At 43.9% G+C, this 26963-nt stretch overlaps 2 protein-coding genes across 4 annotated transcripts in view; both read right to left on the bottom strand.

The window, feature by feature from the left end:
- Positions 1 to 327: 327 nt before the first annotated feature.
- Positions 328 to 24696, bottom strand: abcb6b (ATP-binding cassette, sub-family B (MDR/TAP), member 6b). Its single transcript, XM_033986555.1, has 19 exons — positions 24595 to 24696; positions 22858 to 23026; positions 21604 to 21696; positions 21453 to 21529; positions 21256 to 21371; positions 21066 to 21187; positions 20133 to 20242; positions 20005 to 20070; positions 19800 to 19925; positions 19658 to 19734; positions 17324 to 17387; positions 14391 to 14476; positions 14222 to 14279; positions 14012 to 14116; positions 7716 to 7890; positions 7524 to 7636; positions 7089 to 7183; positions 4917 to 4985; positions 328 to 400 (listed from the first exon to the last, which is right to left on the bottom strand). Exons 1-19 carry the CDS (start codon positions 24694 to 24696, stop codon positions 328 to 330), a joined length of 1896 nt encoding a protein of 631 aa, XP_033842446.1.
- kalrna (kalirin RhoGEF kinase a) overlaps positions 23983 to 26963 on the bottom strand; it is a 139491-nt gene continuing 136510 nt past the window's right edge. For 2 of the 3 annotated variants that reach the window (XM_055230869.1, XM_055230870.1), the window contains one exon: positions 24073 to 26866. In XM_055230869.1, coding sequence (XP_055086844.1) covers positions 26309 to 26866 — 558 coding nt within the window. In that variant the 3' untranslated portion in view covers positions 24073 to 26308. Of the gene's footprint in view, positions 26867 to 26963 lie in introns of all 3 variants that reach the window. The other variant, XM_033986554.2, reaches the window with a different exon arrangement.

Genomic DNA, 26963 nt, shown 5'->3' with positions numbered 1-26963 from the left:
AGTCGTGTGTTGTTGGGTCCACATCGCGGCGTACGGGCGTCTCGTGGTCAGTGTGGAGTCGTGTGTTGTTCGGTCCACATCGCGGCGTACAGACCTCTCGTGGTCAGTGTGGAGTCGTGTGTTGTTGGGTCCACATCGCGGCGTACGGGCCTCTCGTGGTCAGTGTGGAGTCGTGTGTTGTTGGGTCCACATCGCGGCGTACAGACCTCTCGTGGTCAGTGTGGAGTCGTGTGTTGTTGGGTCCACATCGCGGCGTACGGGCGTCTCGTGGTCAGTGTGGAGTCGTGTGTTGTTGGGTCCACATCGCGGCGTACGGGCCTCTCGTGGTCAGTGTGGAGTCGTGTGTTGTTGGGTCCACATCGCGGCGTACAGACCTCTCGTGGTCAGCAGCTCTTCATGTCTGTGTAAAACAGAAACACATCAGTTTCACTTTTGGTGTCAAATATTTATGCACTTTTCTTCATTTGTGAACATTAAAAAACACATTCTGTGTTATGTCCACAGACGGATAAAGAAGAATAGTGAGTGTGAGTGACAGAGTGAGCGTGACAGACTGAGTGTGAGTGTGACAGAGTGTGAGAGTGACAGAGTGAGTGTGACAGACTGAGTGTGAGTGAGTGTGGCAGACTGAATGTGAGTGTGACAGTGAGTGAGTGTGACTAAGTGAGTGACAGAGTGAGTGTGACAGACTGAGTGTGACAGACTGTGTGTGACAGACTGTGTGTGACAGAGTGAGTGTGACAGTGAGTGTGACAGAGTGAGTGTGAGTGTGACAGATTGAGTGTGAGTGAGTGTGACAGACTGAATGTGACAGAGTGAGTGTGACAGACTGAGTGTGACAGACTGAGTATGACAGACTGAGTGTGACTGAGTGAGTGTGACTCATTGAGTGTGACTGAGTGAGTGTGACAGACTAAGTGTGATAGAGTGAGTGTGACTGAGTGAGTGAGTGTGAAAGACTGAGCGTGACAGACTGAGTTTGAGTGAGTGTGATAGAGTGAGTGTGACTGAGTGAATGTGACAGACTGAGTGTGACAGAGTGAATGTGACTGTGAGTGTGACGGAGTGAGTGTGAGTGAGTGTGACAGACTGAAAGTGAGTGTGACAGAGTATGTGTGACAGACTGAGTGTGACAGAGTGAGTGTGACAGACTGAGTGAGTGTGACTGAGTGAGTGTGAGAGACTGAGTATGACAGACTGAGTGTGACAGACTGAGAGTGACAGACTGTGACAGACTGAGTGTGACAGACTGAGTGTGACAGACTGAGTGTGACAGACTGTGACAGAATGACTATGACAAACTGAGTGTGATAGACTGTGTGTGACAGAGTGAATGTAACAGTGAGTGTGACAGATGAGTGTGACTGAGTGAATGTGACAGATTGAATGTGACAGTGAGTGTGGCAGACTGAAAGTGAGTGTGACAGACTGAAAGTGAGCGTGACAGTGAGTGAGTGTGACAGAGTATGTGTGACAGACTGAGTGTGACAGACTGAGTATGACAGAGTGAGTGTGATAAACTGAGTGTGACAGACTGTGTGTGACAGACTGAGTGTGACAGACTGTGACAGAATGACTATGACAAACTGAGTGTGATAGACTGTGTGTGACAGAGTGAATGTAACAGTGAGTGTGACAGATGAGTGTGACTGAGTGAATGTGACAGATTGAATGTGACAGTGAGTGTGGCAGACTGAAAGTGAGTGTGACAGACTGAAAGTGAGCGTGACAGTGAGTGAGTGTGACAGAGTATGTGTGACAGACTGAGTGTGACAGACTGAGTATGACAGAGTGAGTGTGATAAACTGAGTGTGACAGACTGTGTGTGACAGAGTGAATGTGACTGAGTGAGTGTGACACAGTGAGTCTGACAGACTGAGTGTGACAGACTGAGTGTGACAGACTGAGTGTGACAGAGTGAGTGTGATAGACTGAGTATGACAGACTGAGTGTGACAGAGTGAATGTGATAGACGAGTGAGACAGACTGTGTGACAAACTGAGTGTGACAGACTGTGTGTGACAGAGTGAATGTGACTGAGTGAGTGTGACACAGTGAGTGAGACAGACTGTGTGACAAACTGAGTGTGACAGACTGTGTGTGACAGAGTGAATGTGACTGAGTGAGTGTGACACAGTGAGTGTGACAGACTGAGTGTGACTGAGTGAGTGTGACACAGTGAGTGTGACAGACTGAGTGTGACTGAGTGAGTGTGACTGAGTGAATGTGACTGAGTGAGTGTGACACAGTGAGTGTGACAGACTGAGTGTGACTGAGTGAATGTGACTGAGTGAGTGTGACACAGTGAGTGTGACAGACTGAGTGTGACACAGTGAGTGTGACAGACTGAGTGTGACAGAATGAGTATGACAGACTGAGTGTGACAGACTGTGTGTGAGTGAGTGTGACTGAGTGTGACTGAGTGAATGTGACAGACTGAGTGTTAGTGAGTGTGACAGGGTGAGTGTGACAGAGTGTGATAGAGGGAGTGTAACAGACTGAGTGTGACAGAGTGAGTGTGACTGGGTGAGTGAGTGTGAAAGACTGAATGTGACAGACTGAGTGTGAGTGAGTGTGACAGTCTGAGTGTGACAGAGTGAATGTGACAGTGAGTGTGACAGACTGAGAGTGAATGTCACAAACTGAGTGTGAGTGAGTGTGAGGGTGAGTGTGACAGAGTGTGATAGAGGGAGTGTAAAAGACTGAGTGTGAGTGAGTGAATGTGACAGACTGAGTGAGTATTGGTCACATTTTTCTATAGCGCTTTTCCACCTTCAGGGTGCTCAAAATGCTTCACAACAAGGAACCACTCACACACCAGTGTACGCAGACACTGAGGGCGAGGTGGGTTAAGTGTCTTGCCCAAGGACACAACGACAGCATTCCTCTGTGTGAGCTAGAATCGCACCGCCAACCTATGGATCAGTGGATCCAATGATGTTTATGTCGAGAGCGGGATTTGAACCGCCAACCTTCGGACCAGTGGATAAACACTCTGAGCTACTGTCGCCCCAGTGAGAGTGAGTGACTGTGAAAGACTGAGTGTGAGTGAGTGTGAAAAAGTGTGATAGAGTGAGTGTGACTGAGTGAATGTAACAGACTGAGTGTGACAGAGTGAGTGTGACTGAGTGAGTGTGACAGACTGAGTGTGACAGAGTGAGTGTGACAGAGTGAGTGTGACAGAGTGAGTGTGACAGAGTGAGTGTGACAGAGTGAGTGTGACATCACAGCATTCGGTTTCGATGAAGCTTATGGAGGCACACGGCGTTGTAAGGGCCAATGTGGAGCTGTTTGACTGAGACTTTTATAAAAAACCAAAGAGCCAATCAGGAGCGAGACTGTTGAACACATGTACATGTGTGGGCGTGTGTTTGTGTATGTGTGTGCGTGGCATGCTGGGCACACATGTAGAGCCTGAGAGGAGGCCCATATGTATTTTTTATATATATATATATATATATATATATATATATATATATATATATATATATAGTCTTGGTACTCTTCGGTTAATGAAAGAAAAACTCACAATGGTCACACAAATAACTTGAATCTGCCAAAAGTAATAATCAATAAAAATTCTATGAAATTTGATTAGAAAGAAAATTATAGACAAGCATGTTAAAGGTTATAAGACCATCTTGCACATTTTGTTCAGTAAATTAAGATCCATGGGACTGTAGCCAACCTCCCTGGATTTGGCCGCAGGAAGAAAATTGATGACAAATCAAAGGGACGGATAGTACAAATGGTAACAAAAGAGCCCAGAAAAACTTGTTAAGAGATTAAAGGTGAACTTCAAGCTCAAGGAACATCAGTGTCACATCGCACCATCCGTCATTATTTGAGCCAAAGTGGAGTTAATGGGAGACGACCAAGGAGGACACCATTGTTGAAAACAAATCATAAAAAGGCCAGATTGAAATTTGCCAAACTACATGTTGACAAACCACAAAGCTTCTGGGAGAATGTCTTATGGAGAGGTGAGGCAAAAATTGAATGTTTGCTAAGGCACATCAGCTCTATGTTCAGACAGAAAAATGAAGCATATCAAGAAAAGAACACTGTCCCTACTGTAAAACATGGAGGAGGCTCTGTTATGTTCTGGGGCTTTGCTGTATTTGGCACAGGTTCTTGAATCTGTGCAGGGTGCAATGAAATCTAAAGACTATCAAGGGATTCTAGAGAGAAATGTGCTGACCATTGTCAGAAAGCTTGGTCTCAGTCACAGGTCATGGGTCTTGCAACAGGACAATGACCCAAAACACACAGATAAAAACACCCAAGAATGGACAAGAGGAAAACACTGGACTATTCTAAAGTGGCCTTCTATGAGCCCTGAGCTAAATCCTATTGAGCATCTTTGGAAGGAGCTGAAACATGCCGTCTGGAAAAGGCCTTCAGACCTGAGACAACTGGAGCAGTTTGCTCATGAGGAGTGGGCCAAAGAGGTGCAGAAGTCTCATTGACAGTTACAGGAATCGTATGACCGCAGTGATTGCCTCAAAAGGTTGTGCAACAAAACAATTAAGTTAAGGGCACCATCATTTTTGTCCAGGCCTGTTCCGTGATTTTAGTTTTTTAAATAATTCTGCTGAAGCATGGTTAAAAAGCAATGTCTGACTTTCATTGGTTAAATTTCATAGAATTTATTACTTTTATCAGATTCAAGTTATTTCTGTGACCATTGTGAGTTTTTCTTTCATTAACCAACGGGTACCAACAATTTTGTCCATGTGTGTATATATATATATTGTATTTACATTAATATCCATTTGCATTCAGTCATCTTTAGTGGGATAGATTGCTTACAAATCCAATCTCGAGCTCTAATATTGGTGCTCTGGTTGAGAATGTTCCATTTGCAAACTGGCATTGTTATATTATATTAAATCAATGCAAACAAATTCTTTTACCTTCCTCTTTCAATTATTTGGCCAGAGTGAAGCACTAGGATCTGGTCTGCTTCTACAATAGTGGACAACCTGCAAAAGATTTTCATTATTAGTCATGAGTTTCAGCTGAAATCACATTGTACAGCACAGGTGATACATTAGACCAGTGCTGAACCTGATCTTTTATGTTAATGATTAGAAGTCATTCATATAAATGATCACGTTCAACTACTGTGAAATGACTGTTTATATTTTATCTCTTTATTCAACACAATTCAAGTTTATTTTAAGCTTTTCACTGTCAGGTTTGTTTGGCTCTTTCTCTAGAACACAATTATAAATAAGAAAGAAGGAAATAAACCAGTTTGTATGTTGCAAGAATCTAACTGTCAAATGAAGGTAAAGACAGGGTTGTCCCACGGGCTGCAGTTTCACACATGCATGTCCAGAGGAGAAGGTCGCTCTGGGCTGGAGAACTCTGCATGAACCCGTCTGTGAATTATTAAAGTCAGTATTTATGATGAGAGCCTGATTAAAGCCACACTTTGCGATCTAAACAGCTCTATACTCCAAGTGAGGAAGGCCAGACCAGGGCTGAACAGACAAACACATCAAACAAGAACATGTTATGATTTTATTTTTTATAGTGTTTTGCAATGCACATTCCTGAAATAACATGTTTCTCAAAAAAACTTGGAGACCTCGGCTTTAAGATATGAGTCAACAGAGACTTCGGGCGTTTGATCCTGGTCCAATGAGCCACGCCCACATGAGGCTTTAAGAGAACTTTACACAGAGCTTCTTCAGTTTATAACTTTGATGAGATTCTGTTAGTCATTCTCATCTACAGTGAGATGCAAGTTTTGTTATTATTATTATTATTATTATTTATTTTGTTTTTGCTAAATATAAGTCGCATTCATAACAGGCATGAAGCTGAGCGTCCTGGTTGTCCCGGAGCTGAAAGCCTCTTTAAGCTCCTGCAGAGCACCACTTATAAAAACTATCTTTGGATGTTCACCTTCAATATTTGATGAAAAACCTGGGTCACAGGTAGCAGTAGCTCCCTCTAGGGACCGCTGACGTCACCTGCACTCATTCAGGCTTTTCCCTGTCGCCATGTCGACTGCAGCTGTGGGACATTTTCCATTTACTGTGAGGTCCCAGTTAAACCTGGTTTGACTCTCCACAGACCTGAGCTGTTGCCGAGGTAAACCTCCAAATATTATGTACGAAAATAAAAAAGGAACAAGAAGTGAACGATTTTAGATGGTTTTGTGTCGACTGGGTGTTCACACAATATGTATGTGTATGAGAAGTATATGAAGTATAAGTACCTGTACATGAAGTATAAGTACATGTATACACACATGTAGATGAAGTATGTGAACTATAAGATCTCCAGGTCCTGAACAGGGCCTTTGTTAAACCTCATTCACTGTAGACGTTAAACCCGGTGTAGACGTTAAACCCAGTGTAGACGCTAAACCCAGTGTAGACACTAAACCCAGTGTAGACGTTAAACCCAGTGTAGATGTTAAACCCAGAGTAGACGTTAAACCCAGAGTAGATGTTAAACCCAGAGTAGACGTTAAACCTTGAGCATCTGCTCTGTGTTAAACGACAGTGTATTAGTTACGGCTCTGCGCAGTTTTCTTCTTTCTCCTTTTCAAGATTAAATAAGAAAAAATATGTGAAATTTGCATTAAGTGAACTGGACATGTGCGTTGATTAATCTGCTTCAAATAAATTATTAATTAAATGAAAATGAATGACTGAATAAGCTTCAATAGAGTTTTCATTTTCTAAAGTAACACCTAAAAACGCTGGGTTTTAGGTCTGTTTTGGAAACTAAGCGGGTCTTGACCTGTGTCTGAGGCTGAGAGGATAAAGTCTTTGTTCTTGGAGTTTTAACACCAGTGAGTGTCAGAGCCCATGAAAAAACAGGGCTGTGTTTCCTTTTGTTCACTTGTCACCACACTTTGTCTCGTACTTTTCAATCAGCTTATCATTCAAACCCTCTCTTTGTGTCCATTTTAATCCTGTTTTTCTTTTCCCAAGAGCCTGCTCCTCCTTTTATCTATCACTCTTTTACCATGATCCTGTTCCTCTTTTCATCTGTCACTCTTATGTTTTTGAAGTCTGCTCCATCAGACTAAACGATGGTTAGTATTTTACATGTAGTAAAGTCACCTGTGTGCCACGACTATCGTCGTCCTGTTGGTGCAGATCTTGGCCAAAGAAGCCTGGATGTTTCTCTCTGTTTGAGTGTCCAAGGAGGAGGTGGCCTAGAAAATTTAAATAAATATAATACAGGCACATGTGTATATATATATATATATATATATATATACATATACATACACATACACATACACATATACATATACATATATATGTATATGTATATGTGTATGTATATATATAAAGCAAACTTAAAGTGTTTTAAAGTGTTCCACCATCTGTTTTCATGGAGTCCTGGTAAACCTCAGAATGGCCTTTCACTATGTATACGTGTTTCTATGGCAACTCTATCTTCATGGAGAGAAACACACGGTGGAGCTTTAAATAAACACCATAGTGAACATCATGTTACTCACAGACTCGGCCCCTCGCCCAAAGTCTAACCTCGTCCAGCAGGATGATCTGCGGCTGCTTGAGGACTGTCCGAGCGATGGCCACTCTCTGCTTCTCACCTCCGCTGAGCTTCAAGCCGCGCTCTCCCACCTCTGTGTCATAACCTACCAATGATTCATGATCAAAACCAACATTATAGACATGACTCAGGTCCCACAGAGACCAGAGTGAACACGGCCTGACCCTGAGGCAGCTCCAGTATCCGGGAGTGAATGTCCGCCGCTGCGGCCGCCAGCTCCACTTCCTGCTGGCTCGCCGTGATCCGGCTAAACCTGATGTTGTTTCCGATGGTGTCATTGAAAAGCACTGTGTCCTGAGGAACCACTCCAACACACCCTCTCAGAGAGGACTGCAAAACCTAAACACAAGACAAAATGTAAACAGACCTCAACCAATCCACAGAAAAATATACTTTCATTTTTAATATTTGGCTTTAAGCTTTATCTGACCCCAGCTTTGAGACTGGATGTGTTCACACATAAGTTCACACATGTGCATCAATGTTGCATAGCCTTATTCATATTGTCGTGTATAATGCATGGTGTCCTGGGTCACTTCTATATGTGACTGTCTCCTGACCTCGCAACTCCCACAAACCACCTTAACCCGGAGAAATACACGGCCCCATCGTAAAACACATTAGATTGTTAAACTTTCCTTCTCATTCACAAAATACTGTCTAAGTTTCATTTGTTTTTCTAACCAACAATGATTCACAGGCCCCTACTTCATTTTAGTACTTATTTGGTTTAAAACTGCATGTGCTTTTGATTTTAAAGGAGAAAAAGCCAAGATTAAAGTTCAAAATGCCTTGTATTTAAGACTTGGAACACTTATTAGAGGAAATGTTCTTTAATAACTTTAGAGCAGCTGTCTTTTACTTCAAAAAACAGTTTCTGAATTCTCTGGACAAATTGCTCAATATGATCCGGTCTTATTGTCAGGGAACATTGTGATTAGTTTTGAGTTTTTGGCTGGTCCATGTAAATAACATAATAATAATAATAATATTCTTCTTCTCATTTTTGTTTTAATTCCCCAGCGGTTCTCAAACTTTTTACACAAAGTACAACCTAAGGAAATATTTGGCCTTCCAAGTTCTACCAGGTCAAAAATAGGACTGTTCTCGGTCTGAACCATAGACTGTTTAAAGAAGTGGACAAAGGCAGCGTCCGGCTCCAAGTGAAGCTCATCGAGGCTAGAGCAGGTATAGCGGCCCTCCGACCTCGAGTATCATAGCAACCAAAGACCAATCTAACACGATGGAGCTGGAAGTGCGTCCATGATCACTTCCTGTCTGGAACGTGGCAGCGAGCAGGTTAGCTATGTCCATTTAAATACAGTCTATGGTCTGAACTGGGGATAAATCTAGTCTAAAATAGAACTTCACAGCTGCCCCCATTTGAGAAGCACTGCTTTAGACGATATGGCCGTCCTGTTTTTATCACAGCTTAGGGCTGGCACAATGAATAAACTGAGGAGGCGCTGCTGGTGAATTCACATGGCTCACTGTAGTAAAAACCATAACGGCGGTAACAACATTACATTAAAATAATGTTTCCTGAAAAGCCAATGACTCAGACGTGAGCGTAGCATCCGACTCGTCTGAGCTTAATCCATGTGGTCTCCATATGACGACAAACATGCTCTAACCAAATAAAAATCTTGCAGTCAATTAGAAAAATGGGTTCTAGGAAAAGAGCTTTGGTGTTTCACATGAAAAGATCAGCCTTACACCTAATTATCGTCTCAAAATGGAAGCGTCAAATTAAGAACAAAGAAATAACTGGAGAGATTTGAGTTTGATGAGTGCGAGCGCATCCCCGCTGTTCCACTCATCACAAACGAGCTGATGATTCCTTTAATAACAGTTTGTGATGGAGTAAAACCTTTGATATTGAATCAAACTGGTATTAAACACACTATTGATCTGAGCATGAGCCTTATGTCAAGTGTATAAATAAATGGACATAGCTAACCTGCTAGCTGCTACGTTCCATATAGGACGTGATCATGAGCACGCTTTCAGCTCCATTGACTCTGGCTCCAGTTCACTTTCTATTGAAAAACTGTGCCCCCTCTCTCTGTAACTGCTGCTGTCAGACTCATCATTTTGGTCTTAAAATCTGTTTGTTCGTATTAACCCGCTCTACATGATCCTGGTATTTAGCTCTGATACTCAAGGTCAGAATTCCTAATATGGAACTCTGCACCCCATTAGCCACTATAACTCCTCTAGCCTCGATGAGCTTCACGTGGAGGCAGACGTGACGTGTGGTGACGTCACATTCCATTAGTCCACTTTCCAGTCTAACGCCACTCCATGGAACTGCTCTGGGAAAAAGCGTCCGCCACTTGATCGTCTCCTTGGAGTGGTTATTGCCTTGTCTGGAATGCTACACAGTGCGGTATTAACCTTTTCTGTTTCCACTGCAACAAGCAAGAGACACCACCAGGGCAAGTAACAGCTCAGATCTGTGAGGTGACCCCACTTGCGCTAATGTGAGGTTCCATCCATCCATCCATTTTCTTCTGCTTTATCCAGAGCCAGGTCGCGGAGGCAGCAGATTCAACAGGTGGGCCCAGACTTCCCTCTCCACACACACTTTCTGCAGCTCTTCCGCAAGGATCCTGAGGCCAGCCGAGAGACACAATCCCTCCAGCGTGTCCTGGGTTTTCCCCGGGTGGGACATGCCCGGAACACCTCCCTAGGGAGGCGTCCAGGAGGGATCCGGAATAGATGCCCGAGCCACCTCAACTAGCTCCTCTCGACGTGGAGGAGCAGCGGCTCTACTTCAAGCTCCTCCCGTGTGACTGAGCTCCTCACCCTATCTCTAAGGGTGCGCCCAGCCACTCTGCGGAGGAAACTCATTTCGGCCACTTGTATCCACAATCTCGTCCTTTCGGTCATTACCCAAAGCTCATGACCGTAGGTGAGGGCAGGAACGTAGACTGACCGGTAAATCAAAAGCTTTGCCTTCTCCTTCTTTACCACAACGGTCTGATACAGCGACCGCATCACTGCAGACGCTGCACCAATCCAACTGTCAATCTCACGCTCCATCCGTCCCTCACTCGTGAACAAGACCCCGAGATACTTGAACTCCTCCACCTGAAGCAAACCACCTTTTTCCGGTTGAGAACCATGGCTTTGGATTTGGAGGAGCTGATTCTCATCCCAGCCACTTCCAGCTGCAAACCGCCCCATGCCTGTTGCAGGTCCTGGCTTGAAAAAGCATCAGGACAACATCATCCGCAAACAGCAGAGATGAAATCCTGTGGTTTCCAAACCAGGCCCCCTCCGGCCCCTGGCTGCACCTAGAAATTCTGTCCATAAATATAATGAACAGAACCGGTGACAAAGGGCAGCCCTGGCGGAGTCCAACATGCACCGGGAACAGGTCTGACTTACTGCCGGCAATGAACACAGCTCCTGCTCCGGTCATACAGGGACCGGACAGCCCTTAGCAAAGAGCCCCGGACCCCATACTCCCAGAGCACCCCCCAAAGGACACCACGAGGGACACGGTCGAATGCCTTCTCCAGATCCACAAAACACATGTGGACTGTGGCAAACTCCCATGAGCCCTCGAGGACCCGATGGAGAGTATAGAGCTGGTCCAGTGTTCCACGATCAGGACGAAAACCACACTGCTCCTCCTGAATCTGAGGTTCGACTATCGGTTGGATGTGATATTTTTCAATGTATTTTTAAAGCAATACAAAGGTCTATAACTGAATGAACGTGAGAGATGTTTGAAAACAATAAAACTGAAAACTGAACCCTCCACTAGAAAGTTACATAATGTACCTTTAACATTTCAAATATAAAACATTTAAATATAAAACATATAAACATTTAAAAACCTACTTCCAGTCCATTACTCTTAGATTGAATCAAGATGCTGGGACAGTCACAGATCATTAATGTCCCCTCTCTTTATATATTTATTTATTTTACCACATCCCAGTTCAAAAAGATCAGAATGACTCACAGAATGGATCTAATAAACCAAAACGTGTACATGTGTGTTCATTCTCCTGCTGTTATAATTATAGAGTTTGTGTCTTTGCGGGAACTCCCTCTCCTCTGTCAGCGTCTCACAGGTGTGCACTGGAGCTGTTAATACTACGAGATGGACAGAGACACACATCTGGTGTCTGGGCCCTCTGTTACATTATTCACAAACCTTTTACTATGATTTATTCACAGCATGACCAGAGCTGACACACTAAGACCTGCTAAGACTTTGAACATTCAGATAGAGAAAGTGGAAGTAAATGTGAGAGAGAAGAAGCAGGAAGCGGCGCTGACCACAAAAACCAACGCAAATGTAAAAAAGATGATGACACTGCAAAATAAATCACTGGACTGGGGCCAGTTCATATGAATGAAAACTGTTTCAGCAAACACAAAGCTGGTCATCTTCCGTCACTGACCACGTCTAAGCCGTAAGCAGATGTCCAGTCGTACTGACCAGACCCAGGAGCGGCACCAGACCCTCTCTGCAGACCCATAGGATCTCCATGCTCTTAGAGATTCACAGACACTCGGAGTTTCTCCTATTGTCGTTATAAAGTAATCTACTTGAAAGTCTGAAAATTCAGCCTTAACAAAGTGAATAGGACACAAGGGTAAAAAGTGTGTTTGAGCAGAGCCTTAAGTAGAGAAATGAATCATAATATGATGAGATTAATATGAAATAATACATTTTTTAAAAGATCATAATTAGATTTTTATCACCTCTTTGCTCTGCCCTGTTCTACAGAGATCAGGACCGAAACTATTTGATGAGCCTGAGGTGCTGACTCAAGGTCAGAGGTCTATGATCGACTTTGTTGTCATCTGACCTCCGACTGCGTGTCTTTGACACTCGGGTGAAGAGAGGGGCAGAGCTGTCAACCAATCACCACCTGGTGATGAGTTTGGATCTGCTGGTGGAGGAGGAAGCCAGACAGACCTGGCAGATCCAAGCGTATCATGAGGGTCTGTTCGGAACGTCTGACAGAGCCCACTATCGGGGGGGGGGGTTTCAACTCCCACCCCAGGGAGAACTTCTCCCTGATCCTGGGGGAGATTCCGAATGGGCCATGTTCTCCAGCTTTATTGTCAACGTGGCTGCTCGTAGCTGTGGTCGTAAGGTCTGCGGTGCGGTGTTGGGTTGAAGAAGGAGTCCTATTGAGCCTTGTTGGCTTGTGGGACTGAGGCAGCTGACGAGTACCGGTGGGCAAGCGTGCCACAGCTCGTGCTGTTGCAGAGGCAAAAACCTGGGGTTGGGAGGAGTTCAGGGAGGTCATGGAAGAGGACTATCGGACGGCCTCAAAGAGATTCTGGCAAACCATCTGATGCCTCAGGAGGGAGAAGCAGTGCTTCACCAACACTGTTTACAGTGCGGGTGGAAAAATGCTCCCCTCGACTGGGGATGTTGTTGGATGGTGAAGAGAATACTTTGAGGATCTCCTCAATCCCACCGTCACGTCTTCCGAGGAGGAAGCAGAGACTGCGGACTCATAGGCAGACTCGTCCATCACCCTGGCTGAAGTCACTGAGGTGGCTGGCAAGCTCCTTGGTGGCAAGACTCCGGGGGTGGATGAGATCCATCCTGAGTAGCTTAAGTCTCTGGATGTTGTGGGTCTCTGCAACAGCACATGGCGGTTGGGGACAGTATCTCTGGACTGACAGACCGCAGCGGTGGTCCCTCTGTTTAAGAAGGGGCACCTGAGGGGGTGTTCCAATTACAGGAGAATCCTGTAGCCTTCCTGATAAGGTCTATTCCAGGGTACCGGAAAGGTAACTAATAGTCAAACCTCAGATTCAGGAGGAGCAGTGTGGATTTCGTCCTGGTCGTGGAACACCGGACCAGCTCAATACTCTCCATCGGGTCCTCGAGGGTTCATAGGAGTTTGCTCAACCAGTTGTGGCTTTGGAGAAGGCATTCGACCGTGTCCCTCATGGTGTCCTTTGGGGGGGTGCTCTGGGAGTATGGGATCCGGAGCCTTTTGTTAAGGGCTGTCCAGTCCCTGTATGACCAGAGCAGGAGCTGTGTTCATTGCAGTAAGTCAAACCTGTTCCCGGTGCATGTTGGACTCAGGGCTGCCCTTTGTCACCGGTTTTGTTCATTGTATTTATGGATAGAATTTCTAGGCGCAGTCAGGGGCCAGAGGGGGTCAGGTTCAGGGTCTGGAGGGGGTCTGGTTTGGGAACCACAGTATTTCATCTCTGCTGTTTGCAGATGATGTTGTCCTGATGCTTCTTCGAGCCAGGACCTGCAGCACTGGGGCGGTTTGCAGCCGAGTGTGAAGCGGCTGGGATGAGAATCAGCTCCTCCAAATCCGAGGCCATGGTTCTCGACCGGAAAAAAGTGGCTTGCCCTGTCCGGGTGGTGGAAAGTCCTTGCCTCAAGTGGAGGAGTTTAAGTATCTCGGGCTCTGTAAGAACAGCTGAGGTGACATCATGACATAAGAACAGCAGGTTGTACCTTGGAAATGTCTTGATTATCGATACGAATACAGCCGCTCTGAAGATCATACAGTCTACACAGCAGACGGAGTATGGAGCTCTTCCCTGATCCTGAAGGCCCGACCTGCACAGATGCGCTAAACTAAATACATCTTTATAAAAATCACTGGAGACTAGCACAGTCCTGTATGCTAATGTGCTAACATGCTAACAGGCACACGAAACATACCAGAGCCACTGTCTGTCCAGGTTCAACTGCAAAAGTCACTTCTTTTAAAACTTCCTGCCTAAAGACAAAGAAAATATGTGATTTATACAGGAAACATTTTAAATGTATATTTGGACATAGAGTTTAGCAGAATGTGTTACTTCTTTAGAAACATAGGCCTGGATTTTACCCTGGGACGTAACTGAAACAGACTTGGTCAAACTCCACTCGTCCTGAAGTGAGCTTCAGATCCTGAGCTTCAGCCACGTCCTGGACCTACAAGTGAGAGGGATTATAAAACAACACCTGTGTATTTGGATATGAATCTCTGTGTTTTTGTTCTTTCACATCAGCACACAATAGAGACGATAGAGACCATTAAAGGTGACGGGTCTGCTACCCTCCTGTTTTTATGTTGATGCCTACAGTGCTCCACAGTGAGTGACAGAAACATTCTCCACCTGAAGCTGAGCAACTCCAACAGAAGCATAAGAAACTGATTTAAAATAGTTTTAGTGCAATATTTATTGAACCTCCACATTTACCATTATCTTTCCCTTGACCCTCCATCTCCCTCTCCGTCCTCCCCATCTCTTCACCCTCCCTCCCTCTGTCCCTCTCTCTCCACCCTCCTTCTCCATCTCTATCTGCTTCTTCCCAAGCCAAAGAAAAACGGGTGCTGTGTTTTTAAGGTGCCCTAATGCCTTTGTCCACATTCATGCGCCTGTTTACCATATCAAGGGTCTGTGACTGTAGAGGACTTTAGTGAGGCAGCCGGAGGAGGCCTTTTTCCCACCAAAACACACATGCACTGACACACATGCACAAACACGCACACACACCGACACAACCACACAAACACTTGTTGACCTCATAATCCGTTGAGCCATGACTGCGTGTTGGACTTGACCTGACAAAGTGACAAAGTGACTGAACAAACTCACTCCTGCTGCTGAATATTTTAATGTGATTTTAAAACTTTTTTAAAAGTTTCAGCTCTTTGGTTTTAGTATCAGTTCAACTAAACACATCACAATCCAGGGCCGAGTCGCAGCAGTGTAAGACTCACAGACGTCCCTCACCTCAGACACTTCCTCCAGCTCCTTCAACGGGACCTCAAGGTGTTCCCAGCCCAGAGACACAGTCCCTCCTGGGTCTTCCCCGGGGCCTCTGTTCCAGAAGCCCGAGCCACCTCAGCTGCTCCTCTCCACGTGGAGGAGCAGTGGCTCTAATCTGAGCTCCTCCCATGTGACTGAGCTCCTCCCCCTATCTCTAAAGGAGCACCTGGCCACCCTGTGGAGAAAACTCATTCTGACCACTGGGATCTGCCATATTGTCCTCTCAGTCATTACCAAGAGCTCATGACCATAAGTGAGGGCAGGAACAGAGATCTAAACCAGGACTAAACCAGACTGAACCAGGTCTAAACCAGGACTAAACCAGACTGAACCAGGTCTAAACCAGGACTGAACCAGACTGAACCAGGTCTAAACCAGGACTAAACCAGACTGAACCAGGTCTAAACCAGGACTAAACCAGACTGAACCAGGTCTAAACCAGGATTAAACCAGACTGAACCAGGTCTAAACCAGGACTAAACCAGACTGAACCAGGTCTAAACCAGGACTAAACCAGACTGAACCAGGTCTAAACCAGGATTAAACCAGACTGAACCAGGTCTAAACCAGGACTAAACCAGACTGAACCAGGTCTAAACCAGGACTAAACCAGACTGAACCAGGTCTAAACCAGGACTAAACCAGGACTAAACCAGACTGAACCAGGTCTAAACCAGGACTAAACCAGACTGAACCAGGTCTAAACCAGGATTAAACCAGACTGAACCAGGTCTAAACCAGGACTAAACCAGACTGAACCAGGTCTAAACCAGGACTAAACCAGACTGAACCAGGTCTAAACCAGGACTAAACCAGACTGAACCAGGTCTAAACCAGGATTAAACCAGACTGAACCAGGTCTAAACCAGGACTAAACCAGACTGAACCAGGTCTAAACCAGGACTAAACCAGACTGAACCAGGTCTAAACCAGGACTAAACCAGGACTAAACCAGACTGAACCAGGTCTAAACCAGGACTAAACCAGACTGAACCAGGTCTAAACCAGGATTAAACCAGACTGAACCAGGTCTAAACCAGGACTAAACCAGACTGAACCAGGTCTAAACCAGGACTAAACCAGACTGAACCAGGTCTAAACCAGGACTAAACCAGACTGAACCAGGTCTAAACCAGGATTAAACCAGACTGAACCAGGTCTAAACCAGGACTAAACCAGACTGAACCAGGTCTAAACCAGGACTAAACCAGACTGAACCAGGTCTAAACCAGGACTAAACCAGACTGAACCAGGTCTAAACCAGGACTAAACCAGACTGAACCAGGTCTAAACCAGGACTAAACCAGACTGAACCAGGTCTAAACCAGGACTAAACCAGACTGAACCAGGTCTAAACCAGGATTAAACCAGACTGAACCAGGTCTAAACCAGGACTAAACCAGACTGAACCAGGTCTAAACCAGGACTAAACCAGACTGAACCAGGTCTAAACCAGGACTAAACCAGACTGAACCAGGTCTAAACCAGGATTAAACCAGACTGAACCAGGTCTAAACCAGGACTAAACCAGACTGAACCAGGTCTAAACCAGGACTAAACCAGACTGAACCAGGTCTAAACCAGGACTAAACCAGACTGAACCAGGTCTAAACCAGGATTAAACCAGACTGAACCAGGTCTAAACCAGGACTAAACCAGACTGAACCAGGTCTAAACCAGGACTAAACCAGACTGAACCAGGTCTAAACCAGGACTAAACCAGACTGAACCAGGACTGAACCAGGACTGAACCAGGACTAAACCAGGACTGAACCAGGACTAAACCAGGACTGAACAAGGACTGAACAAGGACTGAACCAGGACTGAACCAGGACTAAATCAGGACTGAACAAGGACTGAACAAGGACTGAACCAGGACTGAACCAGGACTAAATCAGGACTAAATCAGGACTGAACCAGGACTAAACCAGGACTGAACCAGGACTGAACCAGGACTAAAGACCTCCACACTGCTCCACCTGCATCAATATAAAAGATCACAAACCTCCACCTGCTCCGTCAGCAGATCCAGCATATTCTCCATGTCAACAAATGCACTTTGAATCAGTCTGTACGAGAAAACAGAGAAATAGTGTCTTTCATAATCAGTTTGTTTTACTCCTAAAACTGGCATGTACCTGTATATAAACTATATAAACTGGCATGTACCTGTATATAAACTATATAAACTGGCATGTACCTGTATTTAAACTATATAAACTGGCATGTACCTGTATATAAACTATATAAACTGGCATGTACCTGTATTTAAACTATATAAAATGGCGTGTACCTGTATATAAACTATATAAACTGGCGTGTACCTGTATATAAACTATATAAACTGGCATGTACCTGTATTTAAACTATATAAACTGGCATGTACCTGTATATAAACTATATAAACTGGCATGTACCTGTATTTAAACTATATAAACTGGCGTGTACCTGTATATAAACTATATAAACTGGCGTGTACCTGTATATAAACTATATAAACTGGCATGTACCTGTATATAAACTATATAAACTGGCATGTACCTGTATATAAACTATATAAACTGGCATGTACCTGTATTTAAACTATATAAACTGGCGTGTACCTGTATTTAAACTATATAAACTGGCGTGTACCTGTATTTAAACTATATAAACTGGCATGTACCTGTATATAAACTATATAAACTGGCATGTACCTGTATATAAACTATATAAACTGGCATGTACCTGTATATAAACTATATAAACTGGCATGTACCTGTATATAAACTATATAAACTGGCATGTACCTGTATATAAACTATATAAACTGGCATGTACCTGTATTTAAACTATATAAACTGGCGTGTACCTGTATATAAACTATATAAACTGGCATGTACCTGTATTTAAACTATATAAACTGGCATGTACCTGTATATAAACTATATAAACTGGCGTGTACCTGTATATAAACTATATAAACTGGCATGTACCTGTATTTAAACTATATAAACTGGCATGTACCTGTATATAAACTATATAAACTGGCATGTACCTGTATTTAAACTATATAAAATGGCGTGTACCTGTATATAAACTATATAAACTGGCGTGTACCTGTATATAAACTATATAAACTGGCGTGTACCTGCATATAAACGCTATACACTGGCGTGTACCTGTATATAAACTATATAAACTGGCGTGTACCTGTATATAAACTATATAAACTGGCGTGTACCTGTATATAAACTATATAAAATGGCGTGTACCTGTATATAAACTATATAAACTGGCATGTACCTGTATATAAACTATATAAACTGGCATGTACCTGTATTTAAACTATATAAAATGGCGTGTACCTGTATATAAACTATATAAAATGGCGTGTACCTGTATATAAACTATATAAACTGGCGTGTACCTGTATATAAACTATATAAACTGGCATGTACCTGTATATAAACTATATAAACTGGCATGTACCTGTATATAAACTATATAAACTGGCATGTACCTGTATATAAACTATATAAACTGGCATGTACCTGTATATAAACTATATAAACTGGCATGTACCTGTATATAAACTATATAAACTGGCATGTACCTGTATTTAAACTATATAAACTGGCGTGTACCTGTATATAAACTATATAAACTGGCATGTACCTGTATTTAAACTATATAAACTGGCATGTACCTGTATATAAACTATATAAACTGGTGTGTACCTGTATATAAACTATATAAACTGGCATGTACCTGTATTTAAACTATATAAACTGGCATGTACCTGTATATAAACTATATAAACTGGCATGTACCTGTATTTAAACTATATAAACTGGCATGTACCTGTATATAAACTATATAAACTGGCATGTACCTGTATTTAAACTATATAAAATGGCGTGTACCTGTATATAAACTATATAAACTGGCGTGTACCTGTATATAAACTATATAAACTGGCGTGTACCTGCATATAAACGCTATACACTGGCGTGTACCTGTATATAAACTATATAAACTGGCGTGTACCTGTATATAAACTATATAAACTGGCGTGTACCTGTATATAAACTATATAAAATGGCGTGTACCTGTATATAAACTATATAAACTGGCATGTACCTGTATATAAACTATATAAACTGGCATGTACCTGTATTTAAACTATATAAAATGGCGTGTACCTGTATATAAACTATATAAAATGGCGTGTACCTGTATATAAACTATATAAACTGGCGTGTACCTGTATATAAACTATATAAACTGGCGTGCACCTGTATATAAACTATATAAACTGGCATGTACCTGTATATAAACCATATAAAATGGCGTGTACCTGTAGTAAGTCCCAAACCAGTTGAGTGGAGTATAGAGCTGGATAATATACGTCCCAAATAAAACAAAGTCTCCCACCTTTAGAGATAAAAGTTAAAAATAAATATTTGATAAAATATGATAAATATAATCCTAAATATTACCTGAAACTGTCGTTCTGAGACGAGGTGAGCGCACAGCAGTGACCCGGCCAGCAGACCGGAGCCTATGATCACATTCTGGGTTTGGTTTAATAAAGCCAAAGACGCCGAGCTCTTCCACTCACACTGCTGCAAAAAACACCCAGAATTTACCACAAACATGGAAAGAAGATTATGTTCAAAAATATACGACAATAAAAAATCTCACTTGGAATCTATGAACAGCCTTTTCAAAACAGTGCACCTCATACTTTTCCGCACTGAAATATTTGACCTGTGGATTTAAACCGACTTTAAAATCTGTAAAATCGTCTATTGGTTCTTTTAAAATGTTACCGTCTCAAAGTTGAGCAGAGAGTCCACAGCTCGAGTTTTGGCCTTGTTGTCCTGATCGTTCATCTCCCTCCTGTATTTGGTTCTCCACTCTGTGATGACGACTGTACACACTGCACAAAAAGTTTAAATCTGTCACTGGACAAACTGTTGTAGGAGTGAAGATGTTTGGCTGCTCATTCAAGACGCTTCTTCAGTTCTGAAAGTGAAGAACTGAACTGAAGAAGCAGCTTGGATGAGGAGTGAAACGTCTTCACTCCTACAACAGTTTGTGCAGTGACAGATTTAAACTTTGTCTTTGACACACAGAAGCTGCAGAAAAGAGTTTATTAGAAATAACCTTTCATTTTGACATAATGAAGTAATGCTAAACTCTAAACCAATGAGACAGATACACGACTTACAGGGACTTTGTGTTCCTTCTACGTAATCAGTCTCTTCATGTTCCAAATGTATTTATTACCTCATGGGGACAAACGTGAGGTCCCCATAAGGTAAATATGTATAAAAACATGGACTAGCCGCAGGTTCCAGATGAAGCTCATCGAGGCCGGAGCAGGTATAGGGGCCGATATATATATATATATATATATATATATATATATATATATATATATATATATATATATATATATATATAGGGGCATGTGTGTGCATGTGTGTGCATGCGCATCTGTCTGTGTGTGCATCTGTGTGTGTGCGCGTGTGTGCATGCGCATCTGTGTGTGTGCGCGTGTGTGCATGCGCATCTGTGTGTGTGTGCATCTGTATGTGTGCGCGTGTGTGCATGCGCATCTGTGTGTGTGCGCGTGTGTGCATGCGCATCTGTGTGTGTGTGCATCTGTGTGTGTGCGCGTGTGTGCATGCGCATCTGTGTGTGTGCATGTGTGTGTGTTTCAGATGGATCAGTGTGGAAACACAAACCCTTTGACATACTGAGATAAAGAGCCATGCAGGTCAGAACTATGAGGCCGAACCAGAGGCTGAAATAAGAGCTGAAGTAAACAATGGCGATGATGATGTCACAGATGGTGGGGAGGATGCTGAACAGGATGTAGCTAAAGACAAAAACAAACATTAGCTCCTGAGGCTGGACGGTTCTTCTTCTCTCCGGCCTCGGGCGCACCTCAGCAGGTTGTTAATGGATGATGTGCCCCGGTCAATGCTCCTCAAAACATCTCCGGTTTTGCGATCCAGATGCCACCGAAGAGACAGAGCGTGCAGGTGTGAAAACAAGCCCACCTGGAGAGGAGAGGAGTGGGTTTAAGGAGAGGAGTGGGTTTAAGGAGGCTCGAGGTGCACCTCAGACTCTGGGGCTGGTACCTGGACGCCTCTGCTGGTGAACTGCTGCACTTTGATCCACAAAAACTGACGCAGATTACTAATAAAACCAGATGTACCTGATAACGAGGAGTTTTAGATCAATTTCATTTTTATTTTTGAAATTATATTTTTGTTTTGAGTGATTACTCACCAGCGCCACCTCCCTGTAGAAACTTTAGCAGTGTGTAGATGCACACAGAAGGAACAAGCGAAGTCCAGTTACTTCCAACAGACAAATCATTTACTGAAATTACAAAAGAAATTTATTTTTTTAAATAAAAAATGCAAATATTTTGTGCAGAGCAATGTGATGGACAAACACTTATCAGCTGTTAAAACAAAGTGTGAACATAATGTGGCATTTTCAAACCTTTTGAAGTGTGAGATTAAAATGGAGCTGCACACACTTGGCTAAAGGCGTTTTGGGGGCGGGGCTCGGACCCTGAGACAAAACGCTCGTTGTAGAGCTGTGTTAACTCCACCAATAGGCCACTAATGCCCGTTAAGCATGACTGGCAGGAGAGGTGAGCATCCATAGAAAACAGCACACACACACACACACACACCCCACACACACACACTCTTCACCGTGTCTCCCTCCAAAGACGCACTTGGCCTCACTCCTCTGGCCTGTACTTTCATGTCACTCCAACAGCAGAACAAATACTAAAGAACTGTGACTTCTGTCAAAGGGCTACGTCAGGTTAGACCCACATACAGTCTGTGGTTTATGCTTCGACCGAGTGGGTGGAGCATCAACTCTTTTACATAGAGTTACACTGTTTTTGTTTCACTGTTCTGTTTTATGTGAAGCACTTTGTGTAACAATGACTTGAATCACATTTACTTTTACTTTGCACAAAGCACATTAAACATCCATCTATAACACCAGCCCCCAGACCTCCACCCAAAGGACCCAGCACACAGACCTCCACCCAGAGGACCCAGCACACAAACCTCCACCAGGATGCACCTCCATCCACTAGGCTCTCACCATTTTTCATGCATTTACTTTAAAAACAACTTATTTACACATCCTCTGGGACGTGTATATAAGTTGATCTCCACAGACCGTTTCTCTGGAGGTCTGTGGAGGTCTGTGTGTTGGACCCTCTGGGTGGAGGTCTGGTTGTCGGGTCCTCTGGGTGGAGGTGTGTGTGCTGGGTCTTCTGGGTGGAGGTGTGTGTGCTGGGTGTAGGTGTGTGTGCTGGGTCTTCTGGGTGGAGGTGTGTGTGCTGGGTCCTCTGGGTGGAGGTGTGTGTGCTGGGTCCTCTGGGTGGAGGTGTGTGTGCTGGGTGGAGGTCTATAGCCAGACCCTTCTACTTGGGCTCAGTTTAGTTCCAAACGTTTGAGAACAGCACCATCTAGTGTTGAACACGGGGCAGTGTTTCCAGCTCAAACTCACTGATGTGTTTGGAGAACACGGGGACCAGGACGTTCACCAGGCGCTCGGTCAACAGCAGCCCCACACACAGCAGCACCAGGCTCTGCAGACACACCGAGCCCCGGGGCCAGACGTACGGCAGCAGCAGACGCGCTTTACTCCAGATGCCCTGCCGTGAGGGGAGGGGAGCCTGCACTCAGGGACAACGTTTAAATGACACACGGACAATTTGAATAATTTATGAATAATTAACCTACAATTACAACAACTGAGTGGCCCAACGAGCGAGGGTTTTACAGTCAGAATGACGGCAATTAACCATTTAACCAAATATGATCTTCTGAATGGAAATGTCTTATAAACATACAGTATGATATATATACACACAGTCTATGATTTTATATATATATATATATATATATATATATATATATATATACAGTCCGTGGTGTGGCCTGGATAATCTAAGACAAAGTCCAGTCGAGCAGTGGCAGTTATTTGGTTCAGTTTGAGGTTTATTTTGAAAAAGTTTAGAATGGAACTGCACTTACCTCGACACCAGCCTCTCCATCCCTCTCTTTTCTCTCCATCCTGCTCTCTTTTCTCTCCATCCCGCTCTCTTTTCTCTCTTCTGTTAAAAACCTGAGCCATCCACATTCCCGCAGGATCAGGGTCAAACTGCAGTGTGTTTCTAAATTAGTCACGTGCTTCTGTAAAGCTGCATTCTTTAAATTTGGCCCAGAACTATTTGGTTATAAGAACAGTGAGTGACCCATGACCTTTGACCCACACAGATGTTGAGCTTTGAGTTAAAATGATGCATCAGCGTTTCCACATTCATCCTGAGGCCTTTTGTTTGACTCTTTTATTTCTAAAAACTCTGGACAGGCCACATTTCTGAAATACTGTACACACATCCCAGAAATGTGATGGAAGCAGGGCTCAACTATAAAAGATTAAAAGGAACTAAACAATTACATTTAAAATAGTGTTGTTTGAGTGTGTTAAAGGGTTTATGAGAATCACATCTTTGAGGGGCATGAAACAGTGTTATTGTGGAGACTCCACAAAAACAGGCAGGTCCTGAGCCCCGTGAACAGCAGAAACAGAATAAGACAATAAAGTATGCAATGACAACATGTGTTTGAAATTCAACACTTTAATACTGTAAAATGCATTTATGCTTCACATTTGTCCAAGTTTTTGAATGGACTGGACAGGACAGCTGTGACAGTCAGGTCTGATAACTGCTCTTTTCTATGTAGTAGTCTTTAAGTTCACATATTTGCAGGCAACTTTTAGGAGCCAAAACTCACTCCAGGTCTGGCATTTTTGTCATAAAATAGACTTCATAACTTGCATGATTAATCTCCAGAGGGGTTAACATAATAAAGGACACAAATGGATTAGCATATTGAGAGTTTTGACTCATTCATGCAGTGATTTCACCCTGTTATTTAAACCAGACTTTAGACTTTAGATCCAGTTCTTCTTGAGATTTGCTCAATATTGTCCATTTCAAAGCCACAAGTTCCATAAATGCTTTCTATTGTACATCACAAAATGTCAGTCTGAAGCAGCACAAAAACAGCCTAAGAGTCGATCTGTGAGAAGTACTGAGCAGTCAGCACTTTGGATGGAAACTCATTCTACAAACTACAAAAGGCATTCATCAGTAAAAACATGTGAGACAGAGGCATGTTTGTGTCTTCCCCAGTGAAAGTTACATCATCTGAATGAATGGAGCCACTAACGTACCAGCGAGACAAAGTCTGCATACGAGTCCCCACAAGTCCCCATACGAGTCCCCACAAGTGCCCATACGAGTCCCCACACTAGCACACACACACAAGTCCCCATGAGTCCACACACACAAGTCCCCATGAGTCCACACACACAAGTCCGCCTACGAGTCCCCACAAGTCCCCATATGAGTCCTCACAAGTCCCCGTACGAGTTCTCACAATTCCCCATAAGAGTCCACACAAGTCCCCATACAAGTACACACACACAAGTCCCCACAAGTCCTCATTTAAGTCCACACATGAGTCCTCATAAGTCCATGCGAGTCCGTCTATGAGTCCCCACGGGTCCACACACACTAGTCGTCATATGTCCACACACGAGTCTGCCTACATGTCCCCACAAGTCCACATATGAGTCCCCACAAATCCACATACAAGTTCCCACACAAGTCCAATACAAGTCCCCACAAGTCCACATGCGAGTCCCCACAAAACCAAATACAAGTTCCCACACAAGTCCAAATACAAGTCACCATAAGACTGCAGTAGTCCCCACAAGTCCACATACGAATCCCCACACAAGTCCAAATACAAGTCCCCACAAGAATCCACAATCGAGTCCGCATGCGAGTCCCCACAAGTCCACATAAGAGTCCAAATACGACTCTTGATACAAGTCCACATACGAGTCCGTACACAAGTCCCCACAAGTCCACATACTAGTCCGTACACAAGTCCCCACAAGTCCACATACGAGTCTGTACACAAGTCCCCACAAGTCCACATACGAATCTTCATTCAAGTCCACATATGAGTCCGTAGGGGAGGTGTTGGCTCCAAACAAGAACATTATTTTTGAAACTGATTTCTAAACTTTCCTGGTGAGTTCACACGCAGGCCTTCTGATTAGACGACTGTACATGACAATGACTATTGTACAAAGCACTGTAAACAACAAACATGTTCTTGTTTCTTCTTTTGCATCTCTCCAGCGCTCTCTCGTTTGTCCAGTTTGATCTCAGGGGTGAGTTCAGTTTGATCTCAGGGGTGAATCCAGTTTGATCTCAGGGGTGAGTCCAGTTTGATCTCAGGGGTGAATCCAGTTTGATCTCAGGGGTGAGTCCAGTTTGATCTCAGGGGTGAGTCCACTTTGATCTCAGGGGTGGGTCCAGTTTGATCTCAGGGGTGGGTCCAGTTTGATCTCAGGGGTGGGTCCAGTTTGATCTCAGGGGTGAGTCCAGTTTGATCTCAGGGGTGGGTCCAGTTTGATCTCAGGGGTGGGTCCAGTTTGATCTCAGGGGTGAGTCCACTTTGATCTCAGGGGTGAGTCCAGCACAGTTCAGTAAACATTCTATCAGCTAAATACATCCAGTGTTTTTTAGTTTTCAAGATGCGACGAAACACAGAAAATACAAGATTTTCAAAAGGCATCTAAGGAAACATTGCTATGGCTTTACCTATAGATTCAAGCTTTATATATGTACATCTAATGGTCCTGGGGCATGAGTTTGACTGGACTAAATAAAAGTGATGGGGATTACAGTTTCAACTGTCAAGGCACAGCCTCAACTTCCAGAAAGAACAGGTTCACGTTTGTAAAAGAGTCATAGTTTTAACGTCAGCAGTTTCAAACGATGGCTCATGAACTGTCCAGTTCTTTTAACTGATACATATGAAAACATAATTTAAGATAAATGAAATACAAATGTCTTCAGAAGTTTGGACCTTCACAGTGTGTTGCCCATACTGCTGCTGACCAGACCCTTAATATTGGTGACAGGTCTGACATCGTGCAGTTGCTTCCTTCGGTCTATAAAAGTGGACAAGCGCGTTGTATCCAGAGGAGTCTTCGAATAATCTCCACCGTGGACCCCCCCTCGGCCCACCCATGGGTGCTGCAAACAGGACGTGGCACTGGGCCTCTTTCTGGGATCCTGTTGGATCACAGATGTAACAAAATCCTTTGCAGCTTGACTCACGCCCTGGAAGTACTCATCGGGGAAGCAGAAGTCCAGGCGGCAGATGTTGACGCAGGTTTCCTCTGGAGATTCGTCCAGGAAAGGGGAGACTCCGCTGAGCAGGACGTAGGCTAGGACCCCCACACTCCACACATCAGTGGACACAGAGACCGGGGTCCCTCGGATCAGTTCTGGGGCAGCGAACTCTGGATTCCCCAGCAGCAGGTGAACGTAGCGCCGGTGAGCGGTCAGCTGCACGGCATCACCGAAGTCTACGAGCTTAACACCTGGAGTCTGGGAGCGCAAGTCCACCATGATGTTCTCAGGCTAAAGGCCAGAGGAGAGCGAGATGATTAACAGATCATTCATCATAAACTGTTAGAGAAGACTATACTACACAAACAAAAGCCCACAAAGACATCCA

Source organism: Periophthalmus magnuspinnatus, chromosome 21 (assembly GCF_009829125.3).
Source record: "Periophthalmus magnuspinnatus isolate fPerMag1 chromosome 21, fPerMag1.2.pri, whole genome shotgun sequence".
Taxonomy (NCBI): domain Eukaryota; kingdom Metazoa; phylum Chordata; class Actinopteri; order Gobiiformes; family Gobiidae; genus Periophthalmus; species Periophthalmus magnuspinnatus.
The sequence above is the reverse complement of the archived record's forward strand: the minus strand, read 5'-3'. Positions and strand labels throughout refer to the sequence as shown.